We start from the raw sequence: 16118 nt of genomic DNA, 5'->3' as shown, positions 1-16118 counted from the left end.
AATGATGGGTGGAATCAAATATTCATAACTTGAGAACTGAGCCAAGCAAAGCTTAGGGAAAGAGACTATAAAATAGGTGCATGAGACCACTGGGGAGAGCTCAATGGATGATCCTGATGATGGTGTATCCTGGAGTCAGAGGCTGGCTCCCAATGCCTGTGATGATTTTTCCAGTCTCTTGCACCCAGTAGGATAGCCTCTAGCTCCCCCACAGGATCAAGCCCTTAATATAGTACATGACCTATTGAGACATATTTATAAAGCTTGATCTCAAAAGTTAGATGTTTTCCCCTGATTTTTCTTTATATAACAGAGAAGTAGCCTTTAACTAAAGTTTTTCATAAAGGTTTATGCGGATTCAGCATATTTTTTTAAAAAGAAAAATTATAATTTAAATAAAAACATGAAAAATATCCAATATAAATTAAAAAAATTACATTTTGATTCCCCCCCCAGAAAATCACTTCTTTTTATCCACCCTTATCAGTGGGCAGAAACTACATAGCTATGCCAGTGCAAAACCCAAGCACAGACAAAGAAGCTACAATTTGCAACAGTTGAGTTCATCTTGGTTCTAAAGTTAGATAATCTCAACTGGTACAAATTGCAGTTTTCCTTGTCTACGTTTGTGATTTGTACTCATGTAGCTGCACAAGTTTCTGGCCACTGATGGAGAAAATCACAACTAATCCCAACTAGAAAATCTTGTCCACCACAAACACACTCATTAGTGACAACAGGCATATCTGAAAGTGTCGATCACAGCTTGTGTTCGTTTGAACTGTGATCAGAACCAATTCAGCTATGGGTACATTCTGCACATAGACAATCCTTAACCTTTTTGTGTCAACGCATTTGGAAAGTGAACTGAACTATTCTAAAGTAATCTTTAAAAAACTACAAAAACCCATACAATATTATTCAACAGGTAACAGCTTAGCTAGTATTAAAAAAAAGCTAGTCGTCATTATCTCTCTTTGATTAACTTTAACTTAGAGTTTCAATTATAAAGCTTCAAGCCATCATTCTGCTGCAGGTGCCACCTAAATTTGGCCATTATATAGCTCATGTTTTCTAACTTCCACTTCATAACAACTTGAAATTGAAAATAGCTTGCAGATTCTTACTAAAACATTTCCATATGTATTAGGCATCATTTTGAAACTATTACTTGTCTACTTTGTCGTCTCCACTTCTGTTCAAAGGATGCCATGCCTGGAGTTTGGCTCTTAACCACATGAGCTGGGCCTTTGCCTTGCTTAGAAATACAAACTGTCTGCCAATTTGTTCACTCTGCTCTCAAACATCTTACCAACATGTACTAGAAAGGAACAAGACCAACTGCAGATTAGGGTTGCTAAATGTACACATTATAAAAAATAAGATATATATATTAAAAATATGAGATGGCAGGTCCCTGCTAATAATTTAGAACTTGCAACCTTATGAGATCATCATAATTGGAAAACATTGGCCTTAATGAGTTACCAGAGAGAAATCTATTTTTTCAGGTCTTTATACATGCCCATCACCATGGTACCTGAAAGAAGAAAGCAGCAAAATGCAGCCAAGCTTTATAGCAACTGGAGGATGAAGCAGTGTGAATGAAAATAAATTATAAAAAAACCCAATAAAACAGTGTGAAGATAGGGGTGTCATGATCATGCTACTTTGTAGATGTGAGAAGGCAGTCAGCTGGACAACTGAGATCTTGGGAGGCTATGAGGAAGGAACATGAGACAGTCAAGGAGAAAAAGAGATCAGATGAGGATTTCAGCAAAGGCAATGATGCACACAGCCAGTATTGCAGAGTGCAAACTCGCTGGCACAAGATATTGGGTAGGTCTACACAGCAAAGAAAAACCTTTGCCAGCTTACTCGGGCTCCAGCCCAAGCCCAGAAGCCTACACAGCAATGAAAGAGCCCCGCAGCCAGAGTCAGCCAGCACCGGGTTTTTCTTTGCTGTGTAGACATAGCCACTGAAGCCAAGACTTAGGAGGATTAAAAAAAAAAAAAGGGGTAAATATTTGCAAAGATAGCTACAGTCGCACTAGATAGAATAAAACTGTAAAAAGGTATAAACCCACATGCCTCAGGATTTAACCTATCATTAAGTATTTGGGATTAGGAATGATTTCCCTTTTATTATTCCATAATGTACACTATAGAGTTTCTTGCATTTTCCTCTACGGCATCTGGTACTTCCGAAGACAGGCTACCAGACACTATAAACTGATGGTCTGGTCCAGGATGACAATTCCTAGGTAGTGACAGGCTGATTTACATAAATAGAAGTGTGGTAGAAAGAGAGTTTGAGATCAAGGAGAACATACGTGGAGGAAACAATTGGTCTGAACTGACAAGGGAGCTAGAAGAGAGCGCTATTTGATTCCCAATTGGTTTCTCAAATTTGAATTCTCTTGTCCAAATAAAAGAAAATACAGTAACTACAACGTTAAGTGAGGAGTTACGATCCTGAAAAATGCAACTTTAAGCGAAACGATGACAAGTGAATCCAATTTCCCCATAAGAATTCATGTAAATGGGGGGGGGGGAGGGGAGAGGGTTAGGCTCCAGGGAAATTTTTTCACCAGACAAAAGACTTATTTATATATATACACACACATACATACACATACACAGTATAAATTTTAAACAAACAATTTAATACTGTACACAGTGATGATGACTGTGAAGCTTGGTTGAGGTGGTGAAGTCAGAGGGTGGGATATTTCCTAGGGAATGCCTTACTGCTAAATGATGAACTAGCAATTGGCTGAGCCCTCAAGGGTTAACTCATTGTTGTTAATGTAGCCTCACACTCTACAAGGCAGCACGAATGGAGGGAGGAGAGCCAGGGCTGCCAGTTCACCCTGGTTCCAAGCCCCCACCAGCTAGCTGCAACGGGCTGCTCTTCCTGCAAGCAGTGGACAAAGCAGGCAGCTGCCAATGACTTTATAAGGCAGCATTGCACAGCTTTAAATGAGCATGTTCCCTAATTGATAAGCAACCTAACGATGAAACAACATTAACTGGGATGACTTTAAATGAGGAGTTACTGTAGTCTCTTTGTGTAGAACAGGCCACTGAAAACAAAATCAAGTTTATCAATTCAATAAACTGTGCATCTAGGGTATTGCACAGACCTTCACCAGTTCCATGGCTCTACATTCTTAAGGACTCGAGCAGTAAATATACATTTTTGGATTGATTGTGTTTAGTATGAAAGATAACAGATTAGTAGACATTCATATCGTAGCGACCTCTGTCTCTTTAGTATTACAACTTTTTGTGTAAAATCAAAATGGGTTAGAGGCACAAAGGGATTTAGGCACTTAAATCCAAAATTTAGATTCTTAAAACCCTGCTTAGCTGATGTCCAAATGTCTAGGCACCTAAAATCCCTTAGGTACCTAAATTTCTGCCAGTGAGACCTTCTTTGTATAGTCCTGCTTTAACAAGCCCTAATTAACATCTTCCTTATCAACCTTAGCATGAGCATTGTATACTGCATTACAACCTCATTTTATATACAGTATATCATTATGCTCCACCATGCCCCCATCCAAATAAACACACTCTTAAAAAGCACTTCTCAGGAAGGCCAGACACATTGAGTTTCTCGGCCAAGCTATTTTTTGGGATATGGTAAACCAAATGAAAGTTAGAGAAAGTTTTTCAGAAAGCCAACAACTCAGATAAATTTTCAAGCATGGCGTTTAAGAAGTAACTCCATTTAAGTCAATAGGAGTTTTTACACTGACTTCAGTGGGGCCAGGATTTCTCCCCATTACTTTTAAAACTACTTTTGTGATTTATTCCAAATGTCCTAGAAAAATTCTACCTTAAGACGCAGGGAGACTGGTAAAGAAGATTAAAGCTAAGGTGAAAACTAGCTTCCCATAACATCCCTGGACTACAGAATGGCTTCAAACCCAGCACATTGAAGAATGTATTACCATTGTATATCATGATTTGTGTGTATGTAATTAAAAAGTAGCTGAGCTGAAAGGAAGGGTGAGAGTTGAACTTTGGACTGTGGGTAACTATAGGAAATTTCAATCCCTAAAGTTAGTTTTATCAGTACATGTCGGAAAAAAACAAGGCCTTGTATCAAGAGTGCTTCTGCAACTTTAACTACAGCAGAATTTTGCATTAAATTATTTCATTGTTAATGTCACAATCTCATTCAGTTAAGGAGACTGTTTTCAAATAGAAATGTTTATGAAACATCTATAGAAACCTTTTGTAACTGCAGAGAGCAACTGAACAAATGAACAAATAAAAAGCAAAGAGAAGATTCCAGCACTCATGAGGAAAAAGACAACATTTATATTAGCCAATAAATGATGTAACACAAGTGATACTGTGGCTGCTATATTATTTTCCTAATTAAAATCTTACATAAATTCTCAGACTGATTTTGAATAGCACTTGTTTATTAAGTCCAGTGTTAAGCAATGCTTAGAACTAAATGTATACAATGAGTAAGACATTTTAGTCATCTGGCTTCTCAGACTTCACAACAACAAATCAAAATGCTGTAAATCAACAGTACTTAGGATAGAGGGAAACACGGGATTAATAATGTGACACAAAGCCTTTCGCAGTTGGGTCTCCAATTCAAATCCAGTTCAGTTAAAAGTTGACAGAGACAGGTTAACATCCTAAGGTTGTTTATTGTTAATAATGTACATTATAGTAGTGCCTACAGGCCAACTGAGAACAGGGCCCCATTGCACTAGGCACTGCACAAACAGAATAGTAATCAGTCCCTGCTCCTCAGAGCTTACAGTCTAAATAGACCAGACTGACACAGGATAAGGGAAGGAGTACAACACAGGCAGAGTGAATTGTGTAAAGGCAGCAAACATCTTGTTAGTTTCAAGGCTTGTTTTATTTAAGAACCTCCATGAGATGAGTTGGTCTCAAGTTTTGAATGGAGAAGTTTGCACATGACCAAAAATACATAAATAAACTACAGTATTTGTTTGCCTGAAAGATATTTCCATGAGACTGGGGTTAGAGTTAATTTTAAATAAATTGAAAAATACTGTGTGCTTATTTTTACATATACCAGATTATTGTACTGGAGACAAACCAAATTAGATTACTAGAGAAAAAGTAAGATGTGGTAATAGATATATTACTAAATTAGGAGATTATTTAGTAATAGCACCATGTGCATACGTCAGCTGCAGCTAAGCATAGCGACAGTTTGAAAACGAAGGACAAAAACATGTCCATGTAGCTGAAAGTCTAAATTTCATTTCAAATACAATACTTAACCCTTCAAAGCACTGACTCTATAATAAAGTTTATTTTATCTATAAATATAACCTCAGAAAATTTTTCTTTGTTAACAATAATCCTCACAGGCATATCTACAGCAAGGTCTACCATAAAATAAATGAACTGATTTGATCCTATTAGAGGATCATTTTAAGTCTCCTAGGCTATGTCTTCACTGCAGTCAATTCAGGTGCTTAGCACCCAAGTCAACCTAGATCGGGAGTGAACAGCCATAATGCACATCCCAAATCAAGTTCCTGCATCCTCAGTGCTGCAATCACATGTGTGTTGCTAGGAGTCTTAGTCCTATTCCATGTGCTGCATGCAGTAAGCTGAGCTGCTGTATAATCTTTTCCCCAGTGAATTGTGGAAGAACTTGTTTGTCCTTCTGGGTACATGGGAGCAACTGTGGGAAGGCACTGGAGGATTGTCAGCACTCGAGTAATTTATTCTTTGTCCTCAGTGCAAAGTGGGTCAGCTACTAGCCTGAGCACTAACCTACACCCCCCACCCCCCAGCCAGATCAGCTAGCCTGGAATTTAAAGCATCACTAAACTCAGGTGAGAGGGTTTTCGTGTGTGTGGACAAGTGGGGGGGATCAAGGGGCAACACCCAAGTAACAACCCGAGTTAACTGCCGTGGAGATGTACCCAACTGTCCAGCTCAGTGTAAATAGTGTTCTCTTTAATACGCTATTACCCAGGTTAGGACAGATAATCTTTGCATGTTACCTACTGAATGTCACTTTTTTAAAAAAAGGCAAGAGAGAAATAACTTTGTAAAGTGCTTTAAGATCCTGTGAGGAAAGATACTATAGAAGTGCAAATTAATTTAAACAGCCCCAACAGTATTGTGAAGTAGAAAAGCATTATTATAGCAATTATACAGATGGAGAAAATGTGGCACAGAGGGCGTAAGGGTTACGTTTTCAATGAGTCTCATGCAAGCGCACAGCACTGTTTGTAGGCCTTTGCAGGCCCTTGCTGTTCTGCACATGTAAGACAGTTAAGATTTTCAAAGGTTTAGGTATGCACATTGAAAATTATGGTAAAAATACCAGCCAAGAACCTTAGTACAGATGCAGCTTATTCCAGTAAAAGAATGCTTTTGCTGGTATAAAGCTTATACCAGTTCCCTGATGGGAGGCAGGGGATCCGAGAGGTTAGAGTATTGATTGGGCCTCAGGTGACCTGGACTCTATTCCTGGCTCTGTCACTGGCCTACCGGGTGACCTTGGACAAGTCACTTCACCTCCCTGTGCTTCAGTTTCTCCCATCTGTAAAATGGAGATAATGACTCTGTTTCATTTGGTACAGCACTTTAAGACGTAATGATGAAAAACCCTAGGAAAGGGGTAGGTATTATTATTACTCTAGAGCTTTTACCAGTATAAAAATGTTGTAAGAAGCCATCATCAGCAGTACAGACCTAGCTCTATTCACCTTCCCTGGGTTGTGTAACAAAGTCCCTTTGGACATGTCAAGATATCAAAAGGGCCATTTCTAGAGGCTGCAAAATGGTATGCTGTAATTCTCCTCTGCTCAAGCCTAGTGATGTACAAGATTCAGGTGCCAGAGATGCAGGTGAAGTCTTCTGCCTCTTGTGGGTGAGAAACTTTGCCCTGGTTACACATTGTGGCATCAGATAAATATGTACATCTATAAAGTGCCTTTGGAAGCACTCACCCAGCCTCCCTGGATCTCACTGCCCTCATAGTATTACAAATGTGATTGGACGGAAGATCATGACAAGCCCGCAGGACAACTCAGCAGTGAAGACCTTACTGCCACTTCAGCCAATGAACATTCACAGATTAAGCAGATTTCCTTTACTTGCATCCCAGCTAATGCAATATGGGTGTCCACAGGGAAGCAAAGGCAGATAGGAACTAGCATATGTAGACCTTCTGTATGGTAAGCCCGTGGAGGTTCAGAATTGCTGAGTATTTGCCAGACCCTTCTTTCCTTTCCTTTAGCAGCTGCTATTTTTAACTGCAGTGGGTAATCCGTCTGTCAGAGGACCAGTGGGAAACCACCGCATCTTTGCCTCCTAACATACATGTGCCTAAGTCACAACTATCAGTCTAAGCAATCCTCATGCAAATCTAAAAACAGGCCATGCACCTCTCTCTGTAGCCATGCCAAGCAGAGCCTCTCTCTCTGACACACCCTAAACTAAGTATTTACATGTTGATTTGGGCAGACAGTACACAGATTTGGAAAATCTGACCAACGACTTGCCCAAGGTTTCAGTGCATGTGACACAGCAAGAAATAGAAACCAGAACTCCAGTCTTGACTCCTGTGCTCTAAGGATTATCTCTACTTCCTCCCAATTTGGTTACATTTAAAATACCACCTCACATACTGGGTACATACAAATCTGATTTCCCAAGCATAACTACCCACTTCTTCCAGGCTAAGGAAAGCTGCTAGGACTGTTTCATTAATTCTAAACCTTAAACTGGGACCTATACATTGAAGTGAAGTGAACCCATATTGTGTTGAGACCTAGGAGATGGTGTCTCGCACTGAGTTCACAAGACAGACACACAAGGTCTCATTTAGAATCCTTAGTCTAGGCTTAAATTGGATGACTGGCGAAGCAGCAGTTCTGCAGAAAAGGACCTGGGGATTACAGTGAACAAGAAGCTGGATATGAGTCAGCAGTGTGCCCTTGTTGCCAAGAAGGCCAATGGCATATTGGGCTGTATTAGCAGGAGCATTGCCAGCAGATGGAGGGAAGTGATTATTCCCCTCTATTGGGCACTGGTGAGGCCCCACCTGGAGTACTGAGTCCAGTTTTGGTCCCTCCACTACAGAAGGGATGTGGACAAATTGGAGAGAGTCAAGCGGAGGGCAACAAAAACTATCAGGGAGCTGGGGCACATGACTTACAAGGAGAGGCTGAGGGAACTGGGCTTGTTTAGTCTGCAAAAGGGAAGAGTAAGGGGCGATTTGATAGCAGCCTTCAACTACCTGAAGGGGGATTCCAAAGAGGATGGAGCTTGGCTGTTCTCAGTGATAGCAGATGACAGAACAAGAAGCAATGGTGTCAAGTTGCAGTGGGGGCGGTCTAGATTGGATATTAGGAAACGCTATTTCACCAGGTGGGTGGTGAAGCACTGGAATGGGTTACCTAGGGAGGTGGTGGAACCTCCATCCTTAGAAGTTTTTAAGGCCCGGCTTGACAAAGCCTTGTCTGGGATGATTTAGTTGGTGTTGGTCCTGCTTTCAGCAGGGGATTGGACTAGGTGACCTCCTGATGTCTCTTCCAAACCTAATACTCTATGCTTCTATGACTTCAAGCTCCAGAATATCTTACAGTGACACCAAATATAGCAACGATCAAGCAGATCTCAGAAATGCAGTACCATTTAAAAATTAGTATGGTTTGTACAACAATAAATGGGACTAATGTTCACAGCACCTACATAAAAGTTAAAGATGAGTTACAGAGCAAAGTAATAAAATCATTTTAACTTTACCACTCCTTTATGATGCATAAAACTGACCTCATATTATTTTTAAGCTGGTTTTTGCCTTGTTTTTAGACTTTCTACATTTCACACACACATTCCCATAACATCTCAGTCACAGGCTACTTCCTAAATTTTACGTTTAGATGTGAAGAGATAATTCCCTTATTTGCCATGACCTATTTCATTTGAAAGGGAAAAACTATTGAACTGTCAAGTTCTGCTCGACACTTCTGTTCTCCAATGCCAGTACCCTGTCTTACCAGTTTTGCTAAACTAAAGACCCTGAGAAGTCAGGGAGTCAGGCTAGACAGCTGCGATAAGAAAAGGAGAAGAGTATAGGAGGCAGGGAGAAGGGTAGAAGTAGGGAAGATGAGCAGCCTTGGTAAAAAGTGGTTGGGGGGTGGGGAGGGGCAAAATTACAGTTGTATCTCAGAGTTTGGTTTGGAAGAACCTGGTTATATGTTGGAAGCTCAAGGGAATTCACTGAAGAGATGAGGAAACTGAGAGAAACATGATCTTTGAGTGTTAAGATATGTCAATGAAGGTTACTTTTAATTAGCAAGTTCCTTGTGAAGGTGGGATTTGTGCCTGAGTAACCTTAACTCTTCTAGCACATTATCAAGGGGTGCAGTGCATGTACTCTCAAAATGCATGATATTTTTCTTCTTCTTCCATAGAGAGCATCTCAAATTTATCTTATGGTATCAATCAATAACTCTAGTCTTTTAGTTAAAAAAATGTATAGGCTTTTCAATTGCGAAAGTAGCCTACTTAATGTAAATAGATACACTGTTACCCTGGTTAAACCAGCCTTGCAAGAATATGATCTCTCTAAACCCCTCTCGGCAGCCTAGTAACCTCAAAAAGACATTAACTTCAAATCCTACTGGGGACTAACAAAAATGAGTAATTCAAAGAAATATTCAGTTGGCAACAAGGCATTTAAAATATTGGGCCAAATCCTACCCACATTACTCTCACTGATTTCAAACTCATGTATTTGATTAGCCTATCACTGACTTCCCTCCCTTAATGTTGATAGTTTTAAAAAAATATGGATAAAATGCTTGTTGTTACTTATACATCTCATTTTATTTCACTGTCACCTGTTTTCTATACCCTCTCTCTTCTTATCCCACCGTGTCATGTCTTACTTTAGGCCCCAATCCTGAAAGCCAATCTACAGAGCAAATCCTTGTGCTCTTGCAGAGAGTAGGGCCCTAGCACTTAAGTTGAATGGGTAGGGAGTAGTTCTTTTTTGGTCTCTCTACTATCATGCAGAAGTAAAAGTACTACAGAAATAATCATGAAGTCAAATTTAAAATTTATAAAGTTCGTGGCTGTTTCATTCTGTATATTTTTATTTAGTTTTAATTGCTAAGCATGTTGAAGCTATAGTACTGTATGTTCAAATATCACATTATCTGAAGTGTGTGTAGAGTTGCCATAAATACAATAATACTGAAGGGAAACAATTTCTAGAATGCATTTTTCCTTAACCCAAATAAAACAATGTATCTCTGGGTGTGTCTACACTGCCCCACAGTTTGGGCAACAGGGGTGTAAATAGCAGTCAGCAACAAAGTGCTGCACTGTAACTCCCCCATGTGGATGCAGCAGGCACGCATCAAAAGGTTCCTAGTTCACATTAACATAGTCCTGTTTGAAGAGGACCATGTTAATGTGCAGCACATTGGGGTGCACACTGCTATTCACATCTCTGTAGTCCAAACTGTGGGGCAGCAAAGACACGCCCTTAATTCTGACAGGGCTGATGCACGTAGTCAGAACTTTACTAAATACCTTAGGGAAACATGTTCAATATGTGATGCACAGCATTGTTCCAAGATGCTGATCTTCAGTGAGTGTGGGTTCATTTATGTTAAAAACTTCAAACAGTTTGTGAACTTGGACTAAATTAAACTGAAGTAGTATTGCCTGACAGATTACTGTTCAAACAACCATCACACATGTACTTCCCAGAAAGTAGTCAACTACACACGTCATCTACATCTAGCCCAATCTATGCAGATTATCATAACATTTTCTACAGGCAAATGCAACTGGCGTGGATCTGAGCAAGTACCCAAGTATTAACAGAGGCCTGCCATCATTTGGGATTTACTGTACTTTAATAATAGTCAGCCGTATACTGCCTCTTCAGATACAAGAGAATTAGACATTTGTCACCTGCTAACAGTGGTACAATCCTTTAAAATGTTTAAAAAATAATCATTTTTAGTTCATGTACTCTGAGTCACACACTGCCACGTACTATAAATATCCTGCCATCAAAGGCAAAATTGTCACATCATTGGATTCTTAAGCTTTGACTACACTAGGAAAGTTTCCCACTGCTAGCAATGGCTGCACCTGAACTCAGTGTAATTATGGTTTAATTGTGAGCACAGTCCAGAACAAATTGTTCAGCACCAATTCAGAAACCAGGATTGTGTTGACTATTGTCTGTTCTGTCCTACACTTGCAGTTAAACTGTGACCCCCTTGCCAATAACAGCCAGTTTTCGCAGTGCAGACTCCGCTATGGTATGTTTGGTGAGATCCAAAGAACATTTCATTATATTGTTAGGGTAAGAGAACTGCAAAATTTTGTACAAAGAAAGAAGCAGCCCATTCATGTTGTGTTTAAAGTTAAAATAGGTGTATTTCAGAACCAATAAGTGTCTGCTGGAAGCTTACATATTGCCAGAAATAAAACATCTGACACCATCTGTGACACAGGCAATATATTTAATACTAAACCAAGCTTTAAAACAAACAAACAAAAAACAACTTTAAACCAACAGTGAAGCAGGATAATGACTAGTTTACAAACCCTGGAAGAGCCAAACTGTCACATGAATTTACAAAAAGCAAATACCCAAGTCTAGAGTGCTGACTTTGTTTAGAGCATCTGACAGACCATAAACCCAGCATTTATAAAGATGAAATTACTTAGCATATGTGCATTGCTCTGAGAGCACTATACAAAGTACATACTATTGAGAACAACAAACCATACTGAAACACTGCCCTTTACTTTCATAATCTCCCTACCACTCAGAATTAACTTTTGTTTTCCTGGTTTGTTGGTTTAAATCATGCCCTTAATATTCCCTAAGTAGTTTGGAAAAGACAAAGTGGGTGAGGTACTATCTTTTATTGGTATGAGAGGCAAGATCTCCAGCTTACACAGAGCTCTTCTTCGGGTCTGGGAAATGTAATAGTTTAGGACATATTCTGTTTAACAAACAAATAACCTCATAATAAAGGCATGAGTTAATGCAACAGAATGTCACTTTTCCTCCAAAGGCATTTCAGACCATTCTACACTCAGTTATATAATTTTAATCAACTTGAATTGCAGCATTGGTCAAGTTAAACTTTTCTTTTATAAAGCGTTTTTTGGTGTGTTTTAATCACTAAACTGTAGCAGCTCTTTCTTTAGAATGGTAAAATACTCAGGAAAGTATTAAAAGCCTTAGATTTAATTGACAGCATATCTATATAGCAGATTGTGAAACTTCCATCTCAGCTGTTTACAACTTGTCTCCAAAATGCCAAGGGCAATTAGATTTCCTCCTTAAAAACAAAAGCTTTTTTTCTTTTAAAGTTATAGGACCACAAGTACACACACAAAAACCCACCCACTTTCCAATTATTTCCCCTAGGAGAATGTCAAAAAGCTAAATGCAGGAGGTCTCTCCCCTTAATTTTCAAAACTAAACAGGTCTCTCCCCAGCTGAGATTGTGTTTGCCAGGTTGTAATGGAAACAAGTGGATAAGCACTTAAATAAATAATGTTGGTAAACAAAACAAAAATCAGACTTCCTGTATCAATTTACTGGCAGCCTCCTAGGAAGAGATGGGCTGGGCGGGGAATTGGCAGAGCCATCCCACACACACACAGCAAGTGCCCAGGCACTGCAAGGCTGGCGCCCGGGGCTGAACTTACTTTCGGGGGCGGGGGGGAAGAACCCGCGCTCTGCTGGGCCCCTGTGCCCGCTGCCCTTCCCGCAGGGCAATGGGCTCGCCCGGGGCTCACCTGCCGATGGGGGCCGCGGGCCGGGGCCTCCGAGGGAGCGGAGGGTCTCGAGGCGGAGTCAGGGCCCGAGCAGCGGCCTCAGCGCGGGCCGGGGCCCGCTGCCCCCTTTCCCTCGCGGACACGCCAGGGCCCTGCGCCCCTCCACCTCCGAAGGCGCCGTCCCTGGGCTCCGGCCCGTGCCCCAGGACCCCGCTCCCGGCCTTGTCAACATGCCCCCGCCGCCCCCTCACCTGATGTAGGGGCTGGCGGCCGCCAGGATGTTCTTCTGCACGGGGATCTCCGCGCCCTCCAGCACCAGGTGGGCGTCGCAGAAGCGGCTCTCCTCGCGGAAGGAGCTGAGGGCCCGCAGCAGGCGGGCGGCGTGCTGGGGGTCGCTCACCGCGCTCGGTCCCGACATGCCGCCGCCCGCCAGGGCCGCCGCTGAGACCGGGGCCGGCTCCGTCTCGCCCGGCTGCCGCGTCCCGCTCCTCCGTCCCCCGCCTGCTCGGCGACCGGCTTCCTCCCTCACTGCCCCGGCACCATCGCGCCCGGCCCGGCTCGGAGCTGACATCATCTCCCTGCGCTCGCCGGCCCCGCCTGGCGGGGAGGAGCCGGGGAGCCGCGCGGGGCGGCGGCGGCGGCTGCGAGGGCGGCTCCGGCCTCGGGGCTGAGGGGAGGCTGCCGCCCGGTCCTCCCAGCGCGCCGCCCTGCCGCAGCGCCCGCGGGGCTTCCCGCCAGCGGCTCCGCTCCCGGCCCAACTCCCCTCCTCCCGCGCTGGGGGGCTGGCCACACCGCGCCCCTCCGCCTCAGGGCTGAGCCCCAGCCCCCCTCAGTTGACACAGGTCAGGCTGACTCGGGTCAGCCGGCGCTCAGGCCCTGGCTGTGGGGCTGCGCTGTGGGGTGGGGCGGGGCCGAGGCGTGTTGTGATTTAGGTACGAGCCCTGTTGGTTTGCTGTGTGGGAGCCGCGCGAGCCATGGGCCCGAGTTAGAAGGGCTGCATAGTGCAGTGTGGATGTGTTAGCACCTCCGACTCAGGTGTAAACACAGGATTACAGGGCAGCGTGGGTGCTCCAGCATGGGCTTGGAAACCGTGACTCTGCAAGCCCAGGTCCCATAGACCTGGCATTACAATGTAGTGCAGTGTAGACATGCCCTCTGAGGCCTCCTGAGCCCCACTGTAGGGCCTAGGAAGCAGGGACCTTCCCGCTGGCACAGGCCCTTGTAACTGCTCTGACATGGGAAGGAAAGTGATTCCCGAGGCTAGGGACTGACCATCTTACAGATCTCTGTAGCTGGTCTCATGGCCTTCCGGATGTTTGGGTGTAAGGTGCCTTGGCCTGGACAAACTGGAGAACCGTTTATTTTTGAAAATTTAGGGGGGAAACATCATCACTTTTGCTTTTTTGACATTATCAAAGGGATGGGACTGGATGCAAAGCATTATCCATGTGAGTTTGGTCTTCCCGGAAGATTGGAAAAGGGCTAATGTAATACCCACCTTTAAAAAAGGAAAGGAGGAGGATCCAGGGAACTACAGGCCAGTCAGCCTCACCTCAGTCCCTGTAAAAATTATGGAGCAGGTCCTCAAGGAATCCATTCTGAAGCACTTAGAGGAGAGGAAAGTGATCAGGAACAGTCAGCATGGATTCACCAAGGGCAAGTCATGCCTGACTAACCTAATTGATTTCTATGACAAGATTACTGGCTCTGTGGATGCAGGGAAAGCAGTGGATGTGTTATTCCTTGACTTTACAAAGCTTTTGATACAGTCTCCCACAGTATTCTTGCCAGCAAGTTAAAGTAATATGGGCTGGATGAATGGACTATAAGGTGGATAGAAAGTTGGCGAGATCATCGGGCTCAAGGGGTAGGGATCAATGGCTCCATGTCTAGTTAGCAGCCGGTATCAAGCGGAGTACCCCAAGGGTCGGTCCTGGGGCCGGTTTTGTTCAATATCTTCATTAATGATCTGGAGGATGGCATGGACTGCACCCTCAGCAAGTTTGCAGATGACACTAAACTGGGAGGATTGGTAGATACGCTGGAAGGTAGGGATAGGATACAGAGGGCCCTAGACAAATTAGAGGATTGGGCCAAAAGAAATCTGATGGAATTCAACAAGGACAAGTGCAGAGTCCTGCACTTAGGACAGAAGAATCCCATGCACTGCTACAGACTAGGGACCAAATGGCTAGGCAGCACTTCTGCAGAAAAGGCCCGAGGGCTCAAAGTGGAGGAGAAGCTGGATATGAGTCAACAGTGTGCCGTTGTTACCAAGAAGGCCAAGGGCATTTTGGGATGTATAAGTAGGGGCATTGCCAGCAGCTCGAGGGACTTGATCGTTCCCCTCTATTTGACATTGGTGAGGCCTCTTCTGGAGTACTGTGTCCAGTTTTGGGCCCCACACTACAAGAAGGATGTGGAAAAATTGGAAAGAGTCCAGCAGAGGGCAACAAAAATTATTAGGGGGCTGGAGCACATGACTTATGAGGAGAGGTTGAGGGAACTGGGATTGCTTAGGCTGTAGAAGAAAAGAATGAGGGGTGATTTCATAGCTGCTTTCAACTACCTGAAGGACGGTTCCAAAGAGGATGGATCTAGACTGTTCTCAGTGGTAGCAGATGACAGAACAAGGAGTAATGGTCTCAAGTTGCAGTAGGGGAGGTTTAGGTTGGATGTTAGGAAAAACTTTTTCTCTAGGTGGGTGGTGAAGCTCTGGAATGGTTACCTAGGGAGGTGGTGGAATCTTCTTCTTTAGAGGTTTTCAAGGTCAGGCTTGACAAAGCCCTGGCTGAGATGATTTAGTTGGGGATTGGTCCTGCTTTGAGCAGGGGGTTGGAGTAGATGACCTGAGGTCCCTTCCAACCCTGATATTTTATGATTCTCTGAAATGAAAAGTTGTACTTGTTTAACTAAAGATGTGATATTGCACTGATGGGAGAGACCAGGGGAAGCCTACATACCAAATTGTGGCCCCAATTTAAGGTGTGAGAGGGACATAGATGACTATCTCACTGCCTTTGAGAAGGCTTGCAGTTTGAACTAGGTTGATCCTGTGGACCGGCACCACTGTTGTCACCCCCGTACTTGCTCCCAAGGTGATAGAGGCATATAGCCAGATGGATGGAGGTGATATTGGGGACTATGAACAGTTCAAAAAGGCTCTACTGACTAAGCTTGAATTGACACCTGAGGCTCAAAGGAAAAGGTTTCTGGGTCTGCAAAACACCAAAGGTGTGACACCCTGCAGGGATCAGTTCTGGGTCTGGTTCTGTTCAATATCTTCCTTAGTGATTTAGATAATGGCTTAGAGAGTATACTTA

At 43.2% G+C, this 16118-nt stretch overlaps 1 protein-coding gene across 2 annotated transcripts in view; it reads right to left on the bottom strand.

The window, feature by feature from the left end:
• GAN (gigaxonin) overlaps positions 1–13341 on the bottom strand; it is a 41028-nt gene extending 27687 nt beyond the window's left edge. For both annotated transcript variants that reach the window (XM_084645053.1, XM_084645054.1), the window contains exon 1: positions 13047–13341. In XM_084645053.1, coding sequence (XP_084501179.1) covers positions 13047–13213 — 167 coding nt within the window. In that variant the 5' untranslated portion in view covers positions 13214–13341. The remainder of the gene's footprint in view (positions 1–13046) is intronic.
• Between the last annotated feature and the right edge of the window lie 2777 nt (positions 13342–16118).

The sequence above is a fragment of the Lepidochelys olivacea genome (assembly GCF_965140295.1).
Source record: "Lepidochelys olivacea isolate rLepOli2 genome assembly, chromosome: 12".
Lineage (NCBI taxonomy): Eukaryota > Metazoa > Chordata > Testudines > Cheloniidae > Lepidochelys > Lepidochelys olivacea.
Note: the sequence above shows the minus strand (reverse complement) of the source record. Positions and strands in the feature narration are given on the sequence as shown.